The sequence below is a fragment of the Elephantulus edwardii genome, unplaced genomic scaffold (assembly GCF_000299155.1).
Source record: "Elephantulus edwardii isolate Elephantulus edwardi_28Jun2011 unplaced genomic scaffold, EleEdw1.0 scaffold00001, whole genome shotgun sequence".
NCBI lineage: Eukaryota > Metazoa > Chordata > Mammalia > Macroscelidea > Macroscelididae > Elephantulus > Elephantulus edwardii.
The window spans coordinates 5,177,352-5,204,313 of NW_006399751.1; the positions used below are offsets into that span (position 1 = coordinate 5,177,352).

General features: G+C 37.2%; 1 protein-coding gene across 1 annotated transcript in view; it reads right to left on the reverse strand.

Annotated features, from left to right (window-relative positions):
- TANGO6 (transport and golgi organization 6 homolog (Drosophila)) overlaps window positions 1-26,962 on the reverse strand; it is a 185,543-nt gene that overhangs the window by 95,332 nt on the left and 63,249 nt on the right. The window contains exons 13-14 of the mRNA XM_006878883.1: window positions 25,544-26,008; window positions 23,294-23,351 (exon numbers count right to left, since the gene is read on the reverse strand). Of these exons, the coding sequence (XP_006878945.1) occupies window positions 23,294-23,351; window positions 25,544-26,008 (523 nt within the window). The remainder of the gene's footprint in view (window positions 1-23,293; window positions 23,352-25,543; window positions 26,009-26,962) is intronic.

Consider the following 26,962-nt stretch of genomic DNA (forward strand, 5'->3'; position numbering starts at 1 on the left):
CATAACTACTCAATTATAATTAATTAATTATTATAAATGAGGATAACCATATCACTTGTTTAGTTTGGTGGCTTAGGTGTTACTGTGATAATAGAGGCTCTGCCACTGGTATTTCAAATACCAGCAGGGTCACTGGTGGACAGGTTACAGTGAAACTTCCAGACTAAGAAGCAGAATTAATTGATCAGTTCTGAAATAACAAGCCTTCAAAAACTTTATGGACAATGGACGAACATTATTGTAAATAATGCCAGAGGATGAGCACTTCAGGTTGGAAGGCACTCAAAATGAGACTGGGCAAGAACTGCCTCTTCAAAGTAGAATCTATCTTAATGACGCAGAGTAAAGCTTTCACTCAATCCTAGAAGGACCTTCATTTGCTGATGTGGACAGACTCAAAATGGGGGGGAAAGAGCTGGGACAATCCATTAATAATCAGAACATGGACTGTATGAATCATGATTGTAAGAACTGGAAGTTTCCAAAAATGAAACAATACAACATCCTAGACACTACTGAGTTGAGATGGAATGGTATTGGACATCTTGAAGCAGATTGTCATATTATTGCCTATTCTGAGAATGACATATTGGACAGGAATAGTGTAACATTCATTGTGAAAAAGAGTGTTTCAAGATCTATCCTGAAATACCATGCTATGAATGATAGGAGACTTCATACCCATATAAGGGAGATGTGCTGATACAACTATTATTCAAATGTACATGCCAAACACTAAAGCCAAATATGAAGAAATCAAAAATTTCTACAGAATTCTGCAGGTTGAAACTGATGGAATATATAATCAAGAGCTTTAATCATCATAAGTGGTGATTCTAATGCAAAAGTTGGAAACAGCCCATCAACGAATGAATGGATAAAGAAGCTGTGGTACATTCACACAATGGAATGAATACTATGCTGCATTGAAAAACAAGGAACTCATGAATTATTATACAAAATGGGTGACCTTGGAGGACATTATGCCGAATGAAATATCTCGGTCACAAAAAGACAAAAATGGCGTAATGCTACTGTTATAAAACAGGACTGACATGGGGGCTGGGGGAAACTAAGAAAAGAGGGGATAAGTAATGCATACGACCACCACAACAAGATAAAGGTAAATAATCCAATTGAAAAATGGCACAGGATATGAAGAGTCACTTTATCAAAGAAGACATTCAGATGGCCAACAAGCACATGAAGAAATGTTCAAAATCCCTAGCTCTAAAGAGAGATGTAAATCAAAACAACTATAAGATATCATCTCACCCCAGTCAGTATAGCAAAATTTAACAGAACAGCAAACAACAAATGCTGGTGAGGTTGTGGAGAAACTGGAACCCTTATTCACTCTTGGTGGAAGTGCAAAACGGTGCAACCACTGTGGAAAGTGGTGCGGCGCTTTCTCAAAAAGTTGCAAATAGAGATACCATTTGACCCAGCAATTCCACTAATGGGAATATACCCTAAAGAGACCATAGCCAACATCCAAGCAGATATATGCACACCCATGTTTATCACGGCTTTGTTCACAATAGCAAGGAGTTGGAAACAAGCCAAGTGCCCATCAACAAATGAATGGATAGAGAAGCTGTGGTATATTCACACAGTGGAATACTATGCTGCATTGAAAAACAAGGAACTCATGCAATATTAATCAAAATGGGTGACCCTGGAAGACATTATGCTGAGAGAAGTGTCTCAGTCATCAAAAAGGACAAATACTGCATGGTGCCATTGTTGGGACTGATATCATGGTTAGGGTAAGACTGAGGAAAACTAGATAAATTATGGATACTGCATTGAAACAGATGAGTGAGAGAATAGTTTAAAAGCGATATATGATAGGTTATTATGGTTATTACAAGAGTCCAGAATTAAGGCTTCATAGTGGAGTATACTTGGGGTAGTATGGGGGGAGGGTGCGGGGGGGATTGTGTACCAATGAAAGAATGTTTCTTTTACTTTTCAAAGAGAGGAGTGAATGGGAGGGTGGGCAGGGAGAAAAGTGCAACAATGAATGAATGGAAATCCAAAATTTCTGTAAATGTTCATTAAAATGAATAAAATAAAATTTAAAACATAAAATTAACAAGGGGAAAAATAATGCATACAACATTGAAAAGGACAAGAGAGAGAACTCTATAAAAGGAATATATGATTAGGTATTATTGGCATAATGCTATGATAGCAGTAGTCAAGAAATCAAAAGATATGCTGCATTTGGGATAAGGCTCTGTTGTCAAAAAGCCTCTTTAAAGTACTAAAGAGCAAGAATGTCAGCTTGGAGGCTAAGGTGTGCTTGATCCAAGCCGTAGTATTTTCCATTGCTTCCTAAGCATGTGAAAGTTGGATAATGAATAAGAAAGTCTGAAGAAGAATTGATGCCTCTGAATTTTGGTGCTGAAAAAGAATGCTGACTATATAATGCGGACTGTCAAAAGGACAAACAGATCTTTCTCAGAGGAAATATAATCAGAGTGTTCCTTAGAGTCAAGGACTGTGAAACTTCTTCTCACACACACTTTGGGCATGCTGTCGAAAAGGCCAGTCCTTGGAAAAAAAATACTACATTGGGAAAGATGGAATGTCTACCAAAGAGATGTGCCCTCAATGAGTTAGATTGATAAACTGGTTACAACAATGGGCTTGAGCATTATGGAGATTGTGAGGATAGCACCTAGTAACATTTTTTTTAGTATTTCAATTTATTTATTTTTTAATCGCGATTTTATTGTAAGTTTATAAAGAACTTGGATTTCCATTCATTCATTGTTGCACATTTTCCTCCCTGCTCCCCTGTCCCCCAGTTCGTCTTTTCCTTAGAAAAAAAGTTCTTTTAGCAAGCTCTGGTGGCCTAGTGGCAAGAAGCTGCATTGTAATCCCAGAGGTGCATGGTTCGAATTCACCAGATGCTCTGCTGGAGGAGAGACAATCTCCTCCTGTACCAGTCAGATCCAATTTGATGGTACACACTCACAAATAATAATAAAATAAAAATTTCTTTAAAAAAGTTCTTTCATGTTACACAGTCCCTCCCACAGACAAATATATTATGCAGTTCTTATTCTGAACTCTTGTTGCACCAATAATACCTAAACATATATTCCTTTTATACAGTTATTTCCCTTGTCTGTTTCAAAGTTCTTCTTAGTTTCCCTCCAACCCTCTGTCAGTCCTGTTTTATAACAGTGGCATTATATAGTATTTGTCTTTTTGTGACTGAGATATTTCACTCAGCATAATGTCCTCCATGGTCACTCATTTTGTATAATATTTCATGAGTTCTTTGTTTTCAGTGCTGCATAATATTCCACTGTGTGAATATAGCACAGCTTCTCTATCCATTTGTTTGTTGATGGACACTTGGGTTGTTTCCAACTGTTTGCTACTGTGAACAAAAGCTGCAATTAACATGGGTATGCATTTATCTACTTGGGTGGCAGTTCCAGGTTTTTTAGGGTATATTTCCAGTAGTGGAATTGCTGGGTCAAAAGGTCTATTTCTAACTTTTTGAGGAAGCACCATACTGCCTTCCATAGTGGCTGCACCATCTTACACTCCCACCAACAGTGAATAAGGGTTCTAGTTTCTCCTCAACCTCACTAGCATTTGTTGTTTGCTGCTCTGCTGAATTTTGCTATTATTACTGAGGTGAGATGATATTTCATAGTTGCTTTTATTTGCATCTTTCTTAAGAGTTAGGTATTTTGAACAGTTCTTCATATGTTAGTTTGCCATCTGTATGTCTTCTTTGGTGAAGTGTTTGTTCATATCGTGTGCCCATTTTTCAAGTGGGTAGTTTACTTTTATCTTGTTGTGGTGCTCTAGTACTCGATAAATTCTAGATATGAGTCTCTTTTCAGACATGTTATTACCAAATATTCTTTCCCAGTCTGTGGCTTCCCTTTTTACCCTGTTGGAGAGGTTTTGGGATGTGCATAGGAATTTTATTCTTAGAAGGTCTCATTCATCTATTTTATCCTCTCCTGGCTGTAGATTTTTCAGGATGCTTAGAAGACTGGTTACGTTGTAGATCAGTACTTCTACGGTTCTTCCAAGCTTTTCTCTAATGAAGTTAAAAGTCCTTAGTTTTAGTCCTACATCCGTGATCCACTCTGAGTTGGGTTTTGTGTATGGTGTGAGGTGTGGGTCTTATTTGAGTTTTCTGCAGAGACCTGGAGAAATGGAAGAATATACCTTGCTCATGAATAGCAAGACTCAATATTGTACAAATGACAATCCTACCAAAGGCAATCTACACATTCAATGTAATCCCAATACAAATACCAATACCATTTTCAATGAGATGGAAAAGGCAATCTCCAATTTCATTTGGAATGGAAAGAGGTCCCAAATAAGCAAAGTACTGCTTACAAAGAGAAAAAAGGTAGGAGGCTTCTAACTCCTTTATTTTAAATCCTTCTATACTGCTGTGGTGGTCAGGACAGCATGATACTGGTACAATGACAGACACATAGATCAATGGAATAGAATTGAGAACCCAGAAATCAGCACATCTACCATCAGTTAAGTGGGAAAACATTCTTTTTAATAAATAGTGTTGGCAAAATTGGAAAACCATCTGCAGAAAACTCAAATAACAATTTTAATGAATCAATTTTAATGTCTGATCACTCATTATTGTATATTGCCATTCCCTCCACTCAATTTATAGATTTATATTAAAATTCTAATTTCTACTCTCTCATCATCCATGGTAATCACCATTAAAAAATTATTCTATATGTATCTATCTTTTGTTACCTTTAAAAATAGCGATCTTATACCATAATTGTCCCTTCGTGACTGATTTGTACTCAGTATAATTTCCTCTATATTCATCCAAGTTGTGCAGCAGAGTTCTTGAGAGGAAGCAAACATGACCCGGCAGCAGAGTACTCAGTTGTTATATTTGATACCTCTTATTATGATGGAAACTAACAATAATTTCAGCTCTGAGAATCCAGGAAGTTGCACAAACTGGGGAAGTTGGTTATTAAATCAAGGAAGTATGAGGAATTCAACTGAATAGCTGGGCTGTCTTTGTAATTATAGTAAATGATAATGTCTAGCATGCCAATTTGATGTTAAGTTCCTCTAAAGCTCCAAAGTTAGTGTTAACTATAGACAAGCCTCAACAAATTTATTAGATTTCAAGATGAGTGTTACTGAAGCCTGAGGAAAAAAGGTTAGACTAATGCACTGTGATGGTTGACAGTTGGAATTGTGAGACTCATATTTAGTATCTAGCTTTTTAAATAAGAATCTAAACACATTGACTAAAATAATGACAATACAGTGTGTGTTTGCTTAAGTTACTTCCTAGTTCTCATTGTGGAGGGTGAAAAAATAAAATTAAGTGGACAGCCTATACATGCTATAGAAAACCATCTGAATCATGAAATATTAACAACAAACAAAAACCTACGTTCAAAGAGTAAAAATGTCCAAACTCCTTAAAGAAATTCTCATTGTTCCACGAACTTTTCTCAGCATTTTACTCATGCTCAGAAATACACCGATTTCTCAGCATTCATCCTTTTAGTATTCCCAGCAATCCTGTGAAGTGGGTACTATTATTATGTCTGGTTTTATTCAGGGAGAAATTGAGGAACAGATAGGTGGAAAATAGGGCCCAATGTTACAGAGCTTTCAAGTAGCAAGACAGAGTTGCAAACCTATACTCTCAAACATGTTGATTCTGTCACTGTCTGCTTGGCAGTGTTTATGAGAAAAGAACTGCCTGCATAGTAGTACTAACTCTGCAAATCCAAACCTTACAAACAAAACAAATAACCGAGAACCACCACCCTCAGGTTGGTTCTGACTCACAGTGACCTTCTATTAGTTTCTGAGGCTATAAATCTTTAGAGGAGAATACTCATCCTTCTCCCGTGGAGTACCTGGTGGATTCAAAGTGATGTCCTTTTAGATTAGCAGCCTGGAATTCTAGGCAGTAGGGCACCATGCTTCAACCCTAAACAATGCAGACGTTAAATGTTCCAGTATATGACATTAACCTCAGATTATAACATTTACACCAAGGTCAGAGTAAGGAGCGGCTATGCATCTCACATGAGGTCAACATCTTCCGCAGGAGTTAGCTGGGTTGCTTAGGGCATTGCTTTGTTTCTACTTGGTTTCTTTATTTAACATATGTGAAGGAAGGTCACAGTGTTAACAAAACTCACTGATGGTTCTAACTTAAGGCACTGTTACATTAGTGATACACTGGAGCTACAAAAGAGAAAGTGGAAAGCCTAGAATTTAATGAATTTCAATTTTTAAACAGTGATTCTCAAACAACTCCACTAACATCTTCATGATTCTCAAACAACTCCACTAACATCTTCATGGACTATCACAAGTCCCCTAAATTGCTTATTGAACTGTTCACCTCCCAAAACCAAAAAGGCAAATAGCACCAAAAAGCTCTGCGGTGTGCCTCCATCCACACAAACATGGAAAAAAAGTGCAGAAACAAGGAAAACCTCAAGAATACCATAATAGTCGAGTTCTGTCATGAGTCAGAATTTAAAAAGTTGTCCTGACACTGATTGAAGGCACACACTGGAAAGGTAGAAAAAAATTACCAGTATCTACTGCTTCAAAAGTTAACATTGCTTTCTCATTCAGAGAATCGTGAGAAATAAAAAAGCAAAGGTCACTCATTTAATTCTTTATGTAGTTTTCAAAACACGAAAAAGCATGTTAACAGTCTCTTTACATTATTAAAATAAGACCTGACTAGTAAAAAGAATAGAGGGGCTTTGATTTTCCAGAAAATAAGGAGTGATCTCTGTTAAGTTGAACCCAGATGAAAAAAGAAAATATCCTTCCTGTCTCTTTAGGACTTTGAGGTGAGCAATACTAGCAGGAGGAGCACCACCTGAACTTGCATTCATTTTATTCCCTTAAGTCTTCTACTGGTGTTGCGTCTCAAGCCTACACAAAAAGAAACTGCAGAAATCAGCACAGCTGACTGACGTGTCAAGTTCTCACTAGTTTTGAGAAAGTCAAAGACTTCCCCAAGGAGTTGTCACCTGGCCTAAAGCTCCAGAAAGGCAGGGATGATACTGCACCTTCTCTAGTGTCTCCAGCAGGGGTTGGTGGACTAGAAGACCAGCTTTGCATCCAGAGCACTAGACATTAATAAAGGCAGGTTAGAAACTCTCCCTACATTCTATGACTGGCTCAGACAAAGTGACAGCTGTGAAATCAGCAATGATGATATGTAAATGACTGTCTTATACTGAAACCAAGCAGATCTACCATAAAAAAAACCAGGTGTGGTTGAGAAGATTCCAAATGATGGCGACTTCATGTTTGCTGATTAGAACTGTGTTCCAAAGAATTTCTTCATGGCTGTGACGTTTCAGAAACAGATCACAGACTATTCCAAGGCCTCTATGAATAGGTCAGACCCACATCCCTTTGGTCAGGAGTCAAGAGCTTAACTGCCTGTGCCACACAAGGACATCCAATGCTGCTAGAACACTCTCCCAAAGAGCTCCTCTCCCTTAACAAAGGCACATACAGACAGAAACATTTTATCTGTAATTTCAAGGAGTTATCAGGAGTCCACACAGATTTCTGGCTGAAAATTTCTGTGCTCAGCAGTTATGAGTGAGCTCTGGTGGCCTACTGAGTAAGGAGTTGCTCTGCCAACACAAAGCCAAGTGGCTTGAATACACAAGCTACTTATTCCCTGGAAGAAAGAAAGGCGATCTCCTTCCACGTGATTTACAGCCTCAGAAAACCTGCTGAAGTGTTAGCTATGAGTTGGTGCAGACTCAATGATAAAGAATAAGTAGTTATAAAAAGGTAATTGTAAATAAAGAAAGGAGAAAACCTTTTAAAAACCTGACTGCAGAAAACAGTTTGGCATTTCCTCAAAGAACTGAACATACAAACTCCATATGACCCAGCTGTTCTACTACTATGAATATACCCCAAGGAAATTAGAGCTGAGATACAAATGGAGATTTGTACACCAATGTTCACAGCAGCAGAATACTACAGGGCTTCCCCAAGAAAAAAAGACTAATAACTCAGTCACAAAATGAGCAAAAGACATGGACTTTTCACAGAAGAAGATTTTCAGTTGGCCAGCAGACACATGAAGAAGTACTCAAAATCACTAGCAATCAGAGAGATGCAAATCAAAACCACAATGAGATGTCATCTCATCTAGTAGCAGTGGCAAGGTTTAACAAAACATTAAGCAATAAATGTCAGAGAGACTGGAACTGTCATATACTATTGACAACCACTCTGGAAGAGAGTTTGACATTTCCTCAAAAAGCTGAATGAACAAAGAAATTCTTTATGACCTAGCTCTTCCACTGCTAGGAATACACCCCAAGGAAAATAGAAATGAGACACGAATGGAGATTTGTACACCAGTGTTCATAGCAGCACCCATCAATAAATGACTGGATTGAGAAACTGTAGTACATTCACAAGATGGAATATTTCATTACTTTCTTAATGCTACATAATGTTGCATTGTGTGAATGTAGCACAATTTCCCTATCCATTTGTTGACAGAAGCATGGGCTGCTTCCATCTCCTTGCTATTGTGAACAATGTTGCAATAAACCTAAGTATATAAACTAAGTATATTATCTGTTCATGTTTCAGGTCTGAATTCCTTAGGGTATACTGCCAGTAGTGGAATACCTATGTCAAATGACATTATTGCTCTTCAGCATTTTGGAGAGGCCCCTGACAGCAGGCTTGCCCAGTGCAATACAATTCCTGATTTCCTGACTGCTGGTACCAAGGGTGTTGATCCAAGCAAGATGAAATAATAGACTGCTGGTCCTTTGATGAGGACTTTTTTTTTTTATGAGGACTTTTGTTTTCTTGATGTTGAAATGTAATCCATCCTGAAGGCCGTAATCCCTGATTTTCTGCAGCCAAGTGTTTCATCTTCCTCACTTTAAGCAAGTAAAGCTTTGTCAGCTGCAAAACGCAGGTTGATGAGTTTTCCTCCAATTCTGATGTCACATACTTCTTCAGAGTCCAGCTTCATGAATTATTTGCTCAGCATAAATAACTAACAGGTACAGAGAAAGGATACAACCCTGAAGCACACTCTTCCTTATTTTATTTTTTAAATTATTATCAAATTAAAAAAATTATTATTAAATTTTATCAGTTTTAATGAACATTTACAGAGATTTTGGGTTTTCATTCATTCATTCATTGTTGCACTGTTTTCTCTACCCTCCTCTCCAGTTCGATTTTCTTCCCCCCCAATGTCTGTTTTAATTGTCCAGTTGCCACAGTGCTTGTCAAAGCCAGTTCTGATTAATCTCCTTTGTCAGTGTGTCCTTTGCCATTCCCTATCACTCCTCCCTGAGAGAGACTTCACTTTCACCCTGATTCATAAGGAAAAGGGGATGGCGTATTCTCTTAGCTACTTCCTGCTGAAAAGGGACGCTGTGGGTTTCAGGGTGAAGATCTTCTCTCACTACTCTAAAGGGCCCCTTTGGCAGTAGGAAACACATAGACTATTATGGAGATTGATTTTGGAATTTAGATGCACTGACTCTTCCTTATTTTAAACCATGCAGTGTTCCCTTGCTCTGTTCAGACAACAGCTTTTCAGTCTAGGTACAGACTCTATATGAACACAAATTAAGTGTTCTGGGATTTCCATTCCTCCCAATGTTAGTCATAATTTGTTACGATCCACACAAATGCCTTTGCACAGCCAATAAAACACAAATTAGAAAGTCTTAATTCTCAAACACTGGATGCATACACTGGATAATTCAATATAATCCAATTAAACACCACTGTATTGACTACAGACTCATAGGAGTAGAGGTGAGTTGCTTGATGAGCTCTCTTTTTCCTAGTATCCCCATTGTACGCTAATATTATGAACAGCATTTGAACGGATCTAGCCAGGATGAGATTGTGTCTCTAGTTTAACCATGTGGTTGCTGACTTTTAAGACAAGAAATAATGAGTACGAACACTTTTATCTAATTAGTATTCTCTGGCTTAATTCTGCAAATTGAATCTTTATGTACTAAATATAGGAAAATTATTATTATGGTCTGGTTTCTAAGCAACCATTTCATTAAGATAAAGCTCCACTTGGGAAAAACATCTGTTTGTCAGTAAGGTTTCTGCTGTCATCACATAATTACATGGGGGGGGTGGGGGAAGACACAGTCACTCTGTGCCTTGATGATTCCTAGTGGTGAGAAGTCAACAGGGGATCTTATAATAGAGGGAGCCATCTACAATGGTCTCTGAACTTTATCATCATGGAGCAATTTCACTTCCCTAACCTGTCATAGAATTTAAAAAAGATTTTTTTTTCTGGTTATAAAAGCAATAAATTCTCATACTTGAAAATGTGAAAAAAATGTAAGAAAAAAGTCACAAAGAATAAAATAAAAATCACCCAAGATTTTGACATCCTCATGTTAGATCTCATTTGAAAAATGGATTCCAATGTTAAAAAATTATTTGAAAACTATTGGCATACGATAACTCCATATGATTTTACTTTTTTACCATCTGTAACGAATTTTTTTTTCATAACGGTGAAAGGTTATGTGTTGGACTCAGAGTTCAGTGATCTGTAATGATACAAACATTCTTTTTGCATTTCATGACAACTGATTAAAGAGAAACAACACTTGCTGGCAAATGGCAAGACACACATGACAGGTGGTGCAACATTTCCCTGCTAGATCAGGGACACAGTCAAAGACAATCAATTTTCAAATTAATTTTAAAAAGCAGGAGGAACTTATTTCACAATACAAATTTTAGAGGAAGCTTATCAAGACAAAGGAAGAGCTCTGCTTAGAGCTAGAGGGCAGGGTGTTCCAACCTTACTTAGTTACCACACACTTCTTCCCTGAGTCCGCAGACTTTGGACACCTGCGCTCCAGCTCACCACTGCATTAAGATTGGCTTGGTTTCTTCTGTCAGGAACATCCTTCTTACCCTTGTGTTAAATGTTAATTCCTACTCAGCTATCAGATCTTGATTTCATCACTTCCTCTCTGTCAAGTAATCAATCCTTAAAATACTGTGGATCTTTTAAAAGTAGTACCTGTCAAAGTTCCATTTGACATTGTTGTTGTTATGTGCCACTGAGTCACCTGCTATTAGTCTGTACAACTTTTGAGGTAATATTTATAAGCTATGATAATCAGTGCTAATAGTATTAGTCATTTGTTGAATGTACTAGCAAAATGTACACTAGTGGTATGAATACGCATTTTAAAAGAAAATGAACTGTATTTACATATGAATGAAACTATTAGGTATACGTAGTTGTTTTGTTGGGGGGCTTTTTGGTATATGTAGTTTTAAGAGTGGTGTAATCTATTACCTATGTCCCTAAATGACAGGATTCTTTTTGCAAACTGTGTGGATAAAGATGCTGGGCTGAGATAAGCATTCCTCAGGTGTTTCTTTAAGGAATATATTTTATCATTTTAAAGCTAAAATAAACAAATACTATCAAATGGGGAAATGACAATCTCATCAACAAATGGTGCTGGCAAAACCAGACTACTTGCAAAAAGCAGTGCAGGATGCACACTTCTAACCACGCACAAAAATCATCTCATGTTGGATCAGAGACCTAGGGGTAAAGCCCCAAACCATAAAGGTCATAAGAGACAAAGTGGAACCAATCTAAGAAGGCTAGCACATGATATAAAAAGCCTGAAATATACGGCCAGAAATTCACAACCAAGAGAGGATAAAATTGATGAATGGGACCAACCCAAAATCTCTGTAAATGTTCATTAAAATGAATAAAATTTAATTAAAAAAAATATTAAATCCCTGAGCTCATCAGAAACTTTCTCCAACACTGTAAAAAGAAAACATACTGACCAGGAAAAAAAATTTGGCAATACAGTCTCAGACATGCATCTCATAATGAAAGTTTACAAAATACTACAGGGCCTCCACAAGAAAAAGACTGATAATTCAAGTACAAAATGGGCAAAAGACATGAAAAGACTTTATGGAAGAAGACATTCCCATGGCCAATAGACACATGAAGAAATACTCTCAAAATCAGTGGCAGTAAGAGAGATGCAAATCAAAACTAGAACGAGATACCATCTCACTCTAGTTGCAGTGACAAAGTTTAACAGGCTAGCAAGTAATAAATGCTGGAGAGGATGTGGGGAGATTGGAATTATCATACACTGTTGGTGGGACTGTAAAATGGTACAACCACTCTGGAAGGCAGTTTGATGTTTCCTCAAAAAGCTGAACATAGAAATTCCATATGACCTTGCTAGTCCACTAGGAGGAATATACCCCAAGGAAATTAGAACTAAGACACAAATGGAGATTTGTATATCAATGTTCACAGCAGCATTATTCACCATCACAAGAACATGGAAACAGCCCAAATGTCCAACCACAATTGAATGGTACATTCACATGATGGAATAATCATTCACACAATGGAACACAATTGATGCACTCAGAAGCAATGATTTAAAAAATTACTACATAACACGGGAGCGACTGTAGAGTATTATTCTGAGTAAACTAACTCAGTCTCATAAAGACAAATACTGGATAAGAACATTATAGTAGAACTAGAAAGATAAATCATAAAATGTGTATGAGGATGCAATGTGGGGAGGGTGGGAGCAGAGGGATAAGAATAGATAGGGGAGAAGTCATAGGGTCCCACAATTTGGTGGGTAGAGGAGCAGAGGAAATGGAAAAGATTTGGCAGGGATCTGGAAAGACAGGGTAATGGTAGACACACTTCAACAGTGACTAATTTTATAAAACATAATGAATGGGAACACTTGTATGAAACACAATGTGAATGAGTGATAGTGTGAAACTCAATGTATGTGAACTTTGTAAACAAACCAATATTAAAGAAAAATTAAAAAAGGAAATAAAGTTAAAATAAGCTACACATACAAAGACAAGACCGAAAACCTGGAGCTATCATGCCCTGGTACGCTGACCAGAGATATGAGCTAATTGGGTCTTTAGTGGCTCCACATGTGTGATCCATTACCTGGGGGTCATTTCACTCTGAACCTTCAAACTTCCAATTTACTCTAAACCTTCAAATTCCCTCAGGGAACATGCAAAGACAGCCTGAGCGTTGAAATAGTTATTTGGTTCAGCCAAGGCCAACAAAGAAAACCGAGGAACTAGTATTTGCAAAATGTGGACCAGGACGTGAAAATTATTGGTCAATGCCTTGATGAAAAACAAAATCCCCCTTTTAGAAAACAAGGACAGAATGTTCACTATTGAGCAACCAAATCTCTTCATGGCAGAGTCAAAACAGGCTCAAAGATGCCTAGCTCACAGAAGGTGTTTCGACAGGGGACTGTGCTCCCTAGCACTGGCAATTATTTCGATCTCCCTCATCAGGCTCCTGCAAGGACATAGGAGGCCTGTCACTGTAGGGCTTTGACCTGTATGTTTCCGCATTTTAGATAATGTACAGTACCCACAATATGCAAATTCCAGTCCATCCTGTTTTGCTTCGTCAGCCATTACTTATCTGGCTCTCAGCCCTGGAGACAGAATAAGGTCATAAAATAAAACCAAGAGTAAACATCTAATGTCAGAATATAAAAAACAAGTTGCTAAAACTGAAGTGCTCTTTTCCAATGTTTGGTCCAAATCTCAACATGACCAAAGAATGGAAAATTGATGTTTCATGCAGTTAAAATACTTGCTTCACGTAGTTAAAAATGATTCAGCAACAAAAGAAACTATGTCATGATTAATAAAAATGTAATTGGGGTTATTAAGTGTGTGAACAGCTTCAAGGATCATCTTAATAACATCTGGTGGATAAGGAATTTTAATTTTAAATAAAGGCTAATGCTAACTGCTTGTTCTTCAAATTGAGAGAGAAAAACAAGAGCATGGTACTCTTTCTAGACATTACCATGTCAAAGTTGTTATGTGAGCTAGAAATCACTCATAGCTGACCCTCCAGTGGGTTTTCAGCAGCTGTAAATTGCAGGGTAAGAGATTCTTCTTTTTCTCCTTCAGAACAGGATTCAAGCCACCTGCCTTTGAGTTGGCAACCCAACTCTTCACTACTAGGACACCAGAGCTCCAGTAAAACAGAGGGATACCTTAAAGAGTACTGGGATGTTATACTTAAAGATAAATCTAAAGGAGACCTTAATTATTTTACTCATAAGCTTTCTCACCTATTTGATCCTCCTTAACTTGTCTTCAAATTTCAACTATACTAAAGAGAAAGTGGCTCCAGGGTAAAATTTAAATATTCTGCAGGGAAGGTAAAATTTAAATATTCTGCAGGGAAGGTACTCGCTTAATGGCTTATAGTCATTTATGTAACCCGATCTTTACCGAAAAGGTAACTGACAATTGCTGCCTTCATACAGAATCTTGCCTTTGACAGCTAGTCTATATGCATAGGAGGTAAAGAATTTTAAATGAACTCTGGAAACCAAGAAATGAAGACATATTTAATTGGTTAGCTGAAAATGTCAAGCTCCACTAAAATATATAAAGACTCTTTACAACTCAATAATAAAAAAGACAAATAATCCCCAAATGGGCAAAGGACCTGAATAGGCATCTCTTCAAAGAAGAGAGACTAACAACCAGTTGTGTTGTTACTAAGTGCCGCTCAGTTGAGTACAACTCATAGTGACCATATGAACAACAGATATGGACCCTATCCTGTCTGTACCATCTTCATCATCTCTGACACATGAGCCCACCTGCCACAGTCACTGTGTCAATCAATCTTGTTGAGGGTCATCCTCTCTTTGGCTGACTCTTCACCTTTCCAAGCATGACGTCCCTCTCCAACAAATAGCCTCTCCTAGCAACATGCTTAAACTATGTGAGAGCAAGCTTTATCATCTTTGCCTTCTAGGAGCACTCTGGTTAAACTTTCTCTTTGTTCTTTTTGCAGTCCAGGGGATATTCAGTACTCTTCTCCAACACCACAGCTCAAAGGCATAAATTCCTCTTCTGTCCTCGTTCATGCCCAGCTCTCAGGTGCACAGCAAGTGATTTAAAAGACCATGGCCTCCAGTAAAAGGATAAGGTATGCTTTGAAAAAAAAAAAGTAAAGACCATGGCCTGAATCAAACACACCTTAGTCTTCAAACTGACATCATTTCTCCTCAGCAATTTGGAGATGTTCTTGATATTAGACTTGCCCAATGCAATACATTTACTGATTCCTTGACTGTGGGTACCAAGGGCATTGTTTGTGGATCCAAGTAAGATGAAGTTATTGACGGTTTCAATCTTTTCTCCATCTATCATTTGGTCTGATAGTGAGAACTTTTACACAACCAGTAAGTACATGACAAGATGCTCTATATCATTAGCCATGAAGGAAACAGAAATCAAAACAACTATGGGAGATTAGTTCATACCCACTAAGATGACTATAATCAGTAAATATTAATAGGTGTTTTTGAGATGTGAAGAATTGGAAATATGGTCCACTGCTTGTGGGACTGTAAAATGGTAAAGCTACTGTAGAAAGCCAGCTGTCAGAGACCTCTGCAAAGTACTGAAGAGCAACGATGACAATCTGGAGACTAAGATGCGCCTCATACAGCCCATGGTCTTTGCAATTACTTACTATGCATCAGAGAGCTGGACAATGACTAGGAATGACAGAAGGAGAACTGATGCCTTTGAGCTTTTGTGCTGGAGCAAGTACTGAATATATCATAGACTGCTAAGAGAATAAACAAGTTCATCCTAGAGAGCATGAAGCCAGCTGCACCTTGGAGGCAAAGATTCTGAAGCTTCGCCTGACATACTTTGGACATGTTGCAAGGCGGGACCAGTCATTGGAGGGGGACGTCATGGTTGGCAGGGTGGAAGGACAGCACAGGAGAGGAAGACCCTCGATGAGATAGACTGATTCAGTGACTGGGGACAATAAGATTGGAACAGGATAGAGCAGGGTTTAGGGCTGTTGTACATAGGGTCACTATGAGTCACAGGCAACTTGACAGCACATAACAACAACTGTAGAAAAGTTTGGCATTTTCTCAAAGAATTAAATATAGAATGGCTACATAACCTAGCAATTTGACTCCTATGTATATACTCCCAAAAGTCTTGAAAGCAGGCATTCAAAATCATAGGGTCACACAATTTGATGAGTGAAGGGAGGAGTGGGTAAAGCAAAGGGGAAAGGCCTCATGTGAAAAACAATGTATATAAACTTTATGAACTTTGCAAGTAAATATATATATATATAAGAAAAAGGTACTTGTACAGTAATGTTTACTGTAGCATTACTTTGACAATAGTGAAAAGACGGAAACAACCTAAACATCTTCCAATAAGTAAATGGATAAATTAATGTAGTATACCTATACCACAGACTATTACTCAGCATAAAAGGTTACAAGTTACAAATGAATAAAATTGAAAGCAATAATGCTGAGTAAAGGAAGTAAGTCACAAAAGACTACTTATTACATGATTCCATTTATAATAAAATATCTAAAAGAGGCAATTATATGAAAACAGAAAATAGATTAGTGGGTGCCCTGAGATCCATAAAAGAGAAGTATGAGGAGTGAATGCTAATGAGTATGAGATTTCTTATATGTCATGGGGATTTTTGCACAGTTCTCTAAACATGCTAACACAAATGTATTATATATTTTAGGTATGTAAATTATATCTCAAGAAAGCTTTTAAAATAATGAAGCTAATGTCTTCTTCCCAGAACTACTTCAAGAACATACTGAGATGACAAGTACATGAGAGTCATTCACTAACTATTGCTTTGTTAATTAGGCAGTGGAGAAACCAGGTTAGAACATAAAAGAAATCTTCCCATTTCAAGGACATAAATGGAGAAGATAAACTTCACAGGACTGCATTCCAAATTTTGATGCCAAGATCCAATTAGATGGTACTTCAAGGGATAAAATTATTTTCAGTTAATGGTTTCCCAACTTACTTGAGGTAAAAATCTGAGAATGAGATAGGGAGTTTTAGTTCCTGACAAGTTAGAACTTGTAATCCTGCTCAGTTTGAAACTCTGTAAAAACAATTTCAACTTCTATCTTTCTCCTTCTGGGGCTTTTGTCTTCCCTCCCCTTTGGCTCTTTCACTAGAAATGAAAACTCTGAAAAGACCAGAGTGTAAGAGTTAGCCTGATTTGTTTGGGCATGTCAACATATCTAGATTCTCTTCACATACACTGACACTTCATTTCCCATGCCTACCTCACAACAAAGTTGTGTTTGTGTGTGTATTATTTGTTTTTTAATTATTTTTTTTTTTATGGCGAGAAAAAGTTGTATTTATAATTAGCCAGCTGGACTCAGTGTAGATTATACCAATTTTGTTGGCAACATCCAAAGCATCATAGTCAGGAGGAAGTGATGAACACAGGCCTTCTTCTCTCTATCATGCCTAATCAAGGTGTTGACCTTAGCCACATCAATGTCATAGAGCTTCTTTACAGCTTGTTTGTTTTGGTGACCTTGACATGCACAATGAACACAAGTGTGTTGTTATCTTCTATCTTCTTCGTGGCTGACTCAGTGGTCAGAGGAAACTTAATGATGGCATAGCTGTCAAATTTGTTTCTCTTTGGGGTGTTTTTCCAGGGGTACTTGGGCTGCCTTCAGAGTTTCAGTGTCTTAGGCTGCTGGAAGGTGGGTGATGTGCAGATCTATTTTTTTGTGGCTGTGGATGTCCTTCAGGATCACCTTCTTGGCCTTTAATGCCTTTGCTTTGGCTTCCTTTCACGCCATCTTCATACAAAGGGTTTACTTGTTTTTTCATTTTGAAAGTAAAGGTGGTAGTTAAAAGATCCTTTTGCCAGAGACAGACTATTAGCCAAAAGACTGAACCTACCCAAAAATAAGTATACAGGCTGGCCATGTGCTTCTAGTATACCAGTCTGAAAAACCCTAGAGAGCTCAGCTGTACTGTACATTGCCTGCATGGGGTGACCATGAGGAAGAAGCAACAACAACTAACTACTATTAACAATAAGGAATTTCATGGATTTTGAAAGGCATCTGTCCTCAGAGTTGCTTTCAAAGTGTTAAATAATTCAAGTAGCTGAAAGTACATATAAACTAATTCACAGTATTGGACAATCTGGGTGTATTATCTTATTTGAAGAATGTAACTTTTTAGCACATTTACTACTGAATTAGCTATTTCAAAACTGTGAGAAATGTCAAGAAAACCTAATACACATTATAGAACTCTTAACATTTTTACCTTGTATACTTCCTCTTTTGTCATTTATTTTACAACAATGACAATGAATTTCTTACAATAATGATAATAAAACAATGCGAGAAAAGAATATATAAGGATTTTAAAAAAGAGGAAACATTTAATGGTAAATATTTTTTTTAAGGTTAAGTCTTGTATTTACAAGCTTTGGATTATAAGTGGAACTTGCAATTTGTTCAATGCTCTGCCTGAAGAACTGCTACAGAGTATCTGGAAGCAAATGCCATGAGTGTTAAATCAACCATGGCTTTCTCCATAGAGATGAAAAAAAGATGCAGGTCGTTTCATAAAAGATTTAGTTCTCAAATAGTATTTTCTTCTTGGCAGTTACTTCTATCAGATGGACAGGTAACACAAAATCTAGAAATTCCTAAATCAAGCACTAGTATCTGTTTAATGAATGAATACAATCTTTCTTCAAACTAAATGCTATTGGCTAAGGTGATGGTTGTGGGGGGAAGATCGAAAGGGGGGAAAAAAACCCAACTAACAAAATCTAAATGCTATCAAACATAAACAACCAGCAGCCTCTAGTACTGCATGATATTTACAAGTAGGCTGGTCCTATCTGATGAAGAATGCCGAATAGCTTGGCTCTTGGTTTGCTATTGCCTTGGGGGGAATTACACTGGCAACTGCAGGTGGGAAAGTTCAGCTCCTTCCTTTCTTAATGGAAAATTCACTGATGGCCTTGATCTTTAAATGCATGTTATAAACACCAGAAACATCAATTAATTCAAACTTGTTCATCTTAGGGAGCAGAGAACAGAAATTACATGTCTACCTTTCCTATTTATCACCAAATTAGCTACTAAATTATGAGCATGCCAATTAAAATTCATAAAAACAAACACAACCTACAGTTGGGATCTTTATAGCCGACCCTTAAGGTTAATGAGCTCAATGGGTTGCTGCCACATTAGAATGACAGGGCATCACTTAAAAACTCAGTTTAAAAAAAAATCAATGAGAAGCATCTCCTTCTCAGAATAACACTTTCTTGGGAAAAGTTCACAGTAACTAGTTTACTGAAACTTATACATGCATGTTAGGTTCCTGTTTCATTCATTTATTTGATTTTCTTACATACCAATCAATATCATGTGGCCTTGTATGCCCTGTGCTGGTCTAAGGCTTTTTTTTTAAAAAAAAAAAGAATTAATTTTTATTGTGTTTTGTACATTCACATTTATACAATCATTCACATACATTATTTATGGGGGTTTTATTTTTTACATTTTCAAAAAAATTTATACTGATTTATTTACAAAGTTCGAATACATTGTATTTCACCCAAGATCTTTCCAATTTCCTTCACCCCCACACACATCAAATTGTGTGATTCTATGATTAATAGGCCCACTCCCTGTCCATCCTCCCCTCTCTGCTTCCACCCTTCCCCTGACTCAAGGCTTTTATTCCTCTCTTCTGGACCTTTTAGCTGCAAGCAATTACAAGGACACCTCATTTTAGTGTGATTCACTTTATTGCACCACACAGATACTGATTGTTTTACAAACTGTTTTACAAACTGTACATCAAACAAATGTATTGGCATAAATTTCCCAACAATGTACTCTCAGCATGTATGTGCCACATTTATTAATTCTCAAGATATTTCAAACTTTTTCATTGCACTTTTAGTAGACTACACTCGTGTGCAAACACAATTTTCACATGTGCTTATTCACTGTCATTGAGTATGTTCCAACTAATAGTTACCCTTCATCGAGTTTCCAAGGCTACAGACTGAAATGGGAAGAGACTCCCCATTCCTTCTCTCAAGAAGCCACTGATGGAACTTGTTCATGTGGTAGATACTTTCTGAAAAATTTTCATTCAATGTCAATCTATTCTTTTAAGTACAGTGATTTTGTGTATTCCTTCCATCTTTTTCTTCTTCTTTTTTAAGATTAAAAAAAAATTAGAAAGTTACGTCCTAAAGGGATGGATCTCCTTTCTTGAAAGAAAATATGGAGGAGAGTGCTCCTTCCATCTTCTTTTGATGCTTCTTGGATCATTCAGGACTGTGCCCAGAGCATCTCTCAGTACTGCAACTAGAGGCTTCAATTTGTTCTTCAATTTTTTTCAGCTTGAGAAATGCCAAGTGACCTCTTCTCTTTTTTATTCTGATTCCAGCTCTCTGCACAATTTCACTATAACATTCTGCTTTATCTTCTTCCCAAGTTGCCCTCTGAATCTTCTGTCCAGCTCTTTTACTTTGGCAGCTCTTCCTTTTGTGTAGGCTTCTTGATGTTCTAATGCAATTTTCAGTCTCTTTTGACATCTTTTTTGTTTTTACTTCCTCTTCCTTTGTAATGACCTTTTGCTCTCTCCACAGATTCTCTGTTCTTCAATCACTAGTGTTCAATGCCTCAAACCTATTATTGAGATGATCCTTAAATTCAACTGGGATAAACTCAAATTCAAAGTTGTTCCTGTGGACTAGTTTTAATTTTCTTCAGGTTCAACTTAAACTTGCACATGAGTAATTGATGGTCTGTCCCACAACCAGCACCGGGTTTGATTTTGACTGGAGAGACTGTGCTTCTTCAATGATTCTTGCCTCAAATACAGCCCTTCTGATTCCTGCGCAATCTACCAGGTGAGGTTCAAGTCTAAAGTTGTCATTTTGTGTTTTTAAAAAAGGGTTTTTCTATGTATAAATCATTGAGCATACAAAATTCAATCATTTGATCTGTCACCATGTCAGTACTTTCCGACTACCATTCCTTCCTCATTGTTTTGAGCTTTTGTATATTTATTTCCATCACCAATAATTATTAATGCATACTAACTGTATGTTTGGTCAGAAAACCAAAAAATATTCAATGGCCCACTTTATTTCAACTTGCAGAATCTGAGGTAGACTTGTGTTCTCTTTTAACATCCTCTATTCACACTTTCTCTTGAAATCCTCTACTCTGAACTAGAAGCATTCATTTTACTTTCTAACACAAAACCAAAAAAGTAAAACCTATCGACTCATAGCAACCCTACATCAGAGAATGTCTCAGGGTTTCCCAGGCTATATTTATGGAAGCAGAATTATGCCACATCTTTCCTCTACAGAATAGCTTGTGGGTTCAAATCACACTGACTTCTTGGTTAGCAGGAAGTTCTTTTATCACTGAATGACCAGAGGTCTTTTTTTAACATGACAACCATAATTGATCTCAGGTGTTCTTTAAATTTATATATATGCTTGCTGAATAATGAATGAAAGCCAAGGTGTACACATTCATCTTTGAACTGTCACTTTACTCTCTTTTCTTTCTACATTATCTCTTACACTTCAACAACCTGTGTTTGTATAACAAGGAAAAAGTAGCGAATGAAGACTTGCATGAGACTTGGTGGTCAAAGGGGATCTTGCCACTGGAAGGTAAAAGAATACATCCATACAAAAGACTGAATTTCTGGTTTCAAGTCTTCACCCCTCCCTGCATTTACGTCCTTTGCTATGACTTGGCATTCTGTCCCACTGAAAGAGCTAATTTCTAATCTGCCTTCTGACTGTAAGCTTCAGCCATGACTTGCTTTCGCCTGTAGAATGAGATTGTCAATTCAAAGCTTAGTCCTAACAAGGCTTTTTGCTAGGCTACTCTTGTTCTCTTGCATCTCAGCCACTACTATGAACACATGCCTGGGTAGAATGCAGTTTAGGAATGATCAGAAACATGTGCAGCAGATGCTACAGGGAGAAGCAGATCCACCCAGCCAACCCCAGTTAGATCAGTACAACCCAACTGGTCTAAAGATGGATGAGTAATAATAAATTATTGGTGTTTTAAGGTACTTAAATCTCATAAAAATCCTTTGAACAAATAAAATCATTTTATATAGGGCACAAAGCAACAAGGGGAAAGCATGTTGAATGTTTTCCCCAAGGCTATCAGCAAAACAGTAGCAGAATCAGGGTTGCCCAAGATTTCTGTGCACACCCATGCCTAAGGTCCTTCACATGAAACCTCATTGGAATATCCAGTGTAAGACCTAGCCTGAAGTCCAAGGTTTATGTTTCTATGAGTTTGTCTCTCCTGGATATTTTATTTAAGTGAAATGATATATCTTTTGCTTCAGGCTTCTTTGACTTAGCATAATAGTTTTCAATACATATCCATTTTGTATTATCTATCAGTACTACTTTTTTATTGCCAAATAATCCATCAATTATGTGCATATATTCTATCTGTTCACCACACTTGATGCACACTTGAGGTGTTTCTACTCTTTGGCTCCTATGAATAATGCTGCAATGAATACTTAGACACAAGTTTTTATGTAGACTTCCTTTCTTTTTTTTTTTTACTTCCTTTCATTTGTCTTATGTATATACTCCAAGAGTAGGACTGCTGGATCAAATGATAAACTATATGCTTAGCTTTCTGAGGAACTGTCAAGATTGTCTTCCAGAATGGTATACCATTTTCTGTCTCATTTAGCCCCCTTTGTACAAGCAAGGAATCTAAAGCCCAGAGGAATTGAGTAATATGTCAAAAAGCCATTTATCTGATGAATGAGGAATGTGCACTCAGGCAGTCTGACTCTAGAGCCCAAGCTGTCAACCTTTGCACAACGCTGATGAATTAAAAAGAATAACAGAGAATTAAAAAAATGAAATAAAATTATTGCAAAAAACTTTTAGTGAATAAACATTAAGTACTTCGAGAGTCTTTGACTCAGAGAGCAAAGTTACATATTATCAATTGTCACACAGTAAAAGGATTACTATAAAGAGTTCATGTATGTACCATCATGAATTAGACGAAGTGAGATTTTGTCTATAAAATGTTAAGTAAACACAAAGACTTCATCATTACAACATTCAATAGAGAAACTTTGGGACCTTTCCAGGAATCTATTATTTTTTTTACTAAAAGATGTCAGAGTTAGGGAGTTAGAAGGATGGACAAAATGACTAACAATTTTGCTGGACTCTGGTTATTTTCTCAAACCTACATTATATAAAGCTCTGGCCCACAGACTTGCGATCTCTTAACCAGGACACACTTACCCTGAATAGCAGATAGATATACAAAGGTGTCTTCATGCTCCAAGTTCTCCAAGAATATCTGGAACCACAAAATACAGCAGTAATATGATTTAGTAAGAGGCAGCAAGATTTAAGAAATCCTTTTATAACAACCTCAAAAGAGTAAATGTTTTTATTGTTTGTCTCAGCTAGGCACTGGTGCAATTTACATTCTCATAGTATAAAAGTATACAGGCATGAATTTCTATTACTTTTATAATGGATAAAATAGGGTAGAGATTAAGGGGAGAAATTTCCTAAAGTTAGCAAGTACATACCAGTAACAAGCATGGAAACTAACATTTGGAAAAACAATCATCATGTTTCCTATTATAGCCCATGGAGGGCAATCTCACACCTGACAAGACAGGCCATGGCACACAAAACACAGTTTGAGTTGTTTGCAACTTTTATTACATTTGCCCATAATTTTCTTTTTTTCCCCACTCAAGAGAACATATGAAAATGCAAATGAAAGACAGAGATAGTATTACTGGAATACATTGAATCTGATCTCATTTCTTTTAAAAACTTTTGATAATCTCAGCTCTCCAGTTAATATTGTTGCTATGTACCCCTGAGTCAGGACTCATAACTGACCCTCCAGTGAGTTTTAGTTTAATTACTCCAGAGACAGTAAGTCACACAGGAGGAGACTGCCTATCTTTCTTTTGCAGTGAGGCAGGTGGATTTGAACTGTGCCTTACCAACTCCTTACCAATAAGCCACTTAAGCTTCAATTCTATTTTTTTTTTAATTTTTATTATTATTTATTATTCTTGTGTGTGTGTGTGTGTGTACCATCAAATCGGATCTGACTGGTACAGGAGGAGATTGCCCCTCCTTCTCTGGCAGAGCATCTGGTAGATTTGAACCACATATCTCTGGGACTGCAGTCAGCTTCTTGCCACTAGGCCACCAGAGCTCCCCTTTGAGCTTCAATTCTTATAATTCTGGGATTCATCAACATGTGTTAATTTCAGTGGGATCTGCTTATCTAAAAGGGTCTACCATTCCACGTCAGGTTCAGGCAGTTTACTACAGGACTCATAGCACTGACTACCCAAATATGTGCACAAAGGAATATTTTTCATTATTACTCAACAGAGATACATTAACTTTAGTTTTTCAGGATAATTCAATGAAGACAAATTCTTGATACGTTCATCACTCAGTTTTCTCATTTATTAAATGTAATAATATCTATACTGCCCTGGGGGAGAATCAGATTTCTATAAAGTATGAGGCCTGGTTCATTACACTAGAAACTTATTCTAATCCTTTAGCTACTAAAAGATTTTTTTTTCTTCAGTTAGAATTATAATTCTTAGTCCAAGAGTTAAAAGCATATCGAAGAAATAATTATTATTTTTATTAAACAATTTGTATTATTGATTTTATTAAATAATTATTTGTTTTTATTAATTATTATTTTTAGAAAAACAAATATCCTTCATTAGATGCTGATTATGTGCCTATTATTATAATTAGTGCTTTACACGGACTATTTCACTTTTAATCTTTCAACACAAAGTCAGCCCTATTATTATCCTCATTTTAAAGAGCACAGAAATAAAGGCTCAGAAAGTTTAAATATATACACAAGAATCTGATAGGGAATTTGATCCCAGACAGTATCACCAGACTCCTTGGTTTTAATCCCTAACCTATAATGTACTCAGGACAAAATTCCACAAATGGAAAAAAGTACTCATAAGTAAGAATATATATTCCCCCAGAGAGATCTACAATTTAAGAAACAGTTTTCACACTAGTGATAGAGTGAGATGGCAATCCCATTTTTGTTCAAAATGAGGCCCAGATAAAAGAGAGGGCTTTCTGAGCCAAATTACAGTGTTCAAAGTGGACCTATCTATCTACCACTAAAAGTAAACAGGGAATATGCTCAGGCAGTTCTATCCCTTTTATCTGTTTAAACTTTACAAGTTCCATCTCTCAGAAAAGATTTAACTTGCTACTTTTCTTGACTGTCTACAGGATTTCTTTTTCACCTACATTTTCGCTCTTCTGTTCAACTGAGTAGTCTCATGTGATTATCCAAGTCTTTTCTGTGTCTAAGTCTTTTCTCCAAAGAATGAGTATACGTACCTTGAGGGCAGTCGTGGACAATGCTTGATGGACACATAGTCAAGGCTTCAAACACTTCAATTAATGTTTCTTGAAACATGTCCTGCCCTGCACACACGTGTTTTTATAGGAGGTACCACTTACCTTAAGTAGCTTCTCTTGCATCTCAAGGGCTCTTGCTTCCTTTTGCTCAATCCATCGAGAAAGTGTTCTCAGAGCAGCTGCCCGTGTTGGAATTTGAGGATCATAAGCTGATAAAAGAACCTCCTGGAGCCCTTCTGAGGTTATGCTTCCAGATTTCTGGCTTGAAGAAGTACTAGATTCATTCACCTCCTGAGCAGTGAACGATGCATCATTAGATTTCAAATCTGTTTGGTGGTTGGATTTCTCATTACTTTGCTGTTCTTCTAAATTCTTTTCTGAATTTCTTTTCTTCAGGGCACTCTGGGCAGACGCACTGACAGCCTCTGTGGAAAAAGCTCCATGGGTCGCGATGCTGATGCGGAGATCAACAGCAAGTTCTTGAATGACAGAGTCAGGGTGTGTACTGGAGACTTTTTCCAGCAGAGGTAGCAACTGCTTCAGGACAGCAAAGTCATTTGATGTCAACTATAGAGTAAAATGAAAATGTCAAACCTAAGTTAATATATCACATGTTAATACAACCTGAGCACAAGGAAACATTCTAAGTGAAAGAGGCAGGTACCAACTCTAGTTTGTGGTGTAATCAGAGCACGCACCATATATTGAGTAGGAATCCCTGAGCGGTGCAAAGAGTTAATGGACTTAGCTGCTAATTGAAAAGTTAGAAGTTCAAGTCCACCCAGAGTCAGTCACCTTACAAGAGAGGCCTGGTGCACTACTTCAGAAAAACCTGTTACCGAAAACTTTTATTCTGATACACAGAGGCTCACCATGAGTTGGAATGAACTCCACAGCAATTGGTTAGCTCTCGTAAGTATTCATTCATTAGTTACAGCTAACATTTACTGAAACCATGTCCAGGGACTGTCCTAAGAGAACATATCCTCTCACTCACATTCATATCTTTGTAATACAGTCACTGCTAATTCAAACAAAGGTGAACTGCAAACACTACTAACATGCCCATGATTATACAACTGAAAGATGGTAAGACTAGAATTCAAGAAGTCTAGGTCCAGTGCCCACTCTTTCTCCTAATACTCTACACTATCTTATTCACATCAACAAAGGTGTTTTGAGTACCCAGTGTAAAGTGACTGGCCAGCACACAAGAGACTGGAATAATAATTGGCAAAGGAAAATTTTTAGAAGGTGAGAGTGAAAATTACCTAAGATTTTACTCTCTCAGGAACTATCGCTGCAATAATGCCACATGCCTTCTAAGAAATATGTGTTAAAATCAATGAAGAGGCAAAAATGCACAGGAACCCTACTCTGTTAAAATATTGGAGATGTGTCCTATGAGGCTTTGAAAACATCAGGGGGTCTTAAATCCTTATGTAAAAGAAAGTGCTTATTACTTAACCATCACTCATTCAATCAATCAACCAAATAGTAGTTAACTGTTTTCTTAAGCCA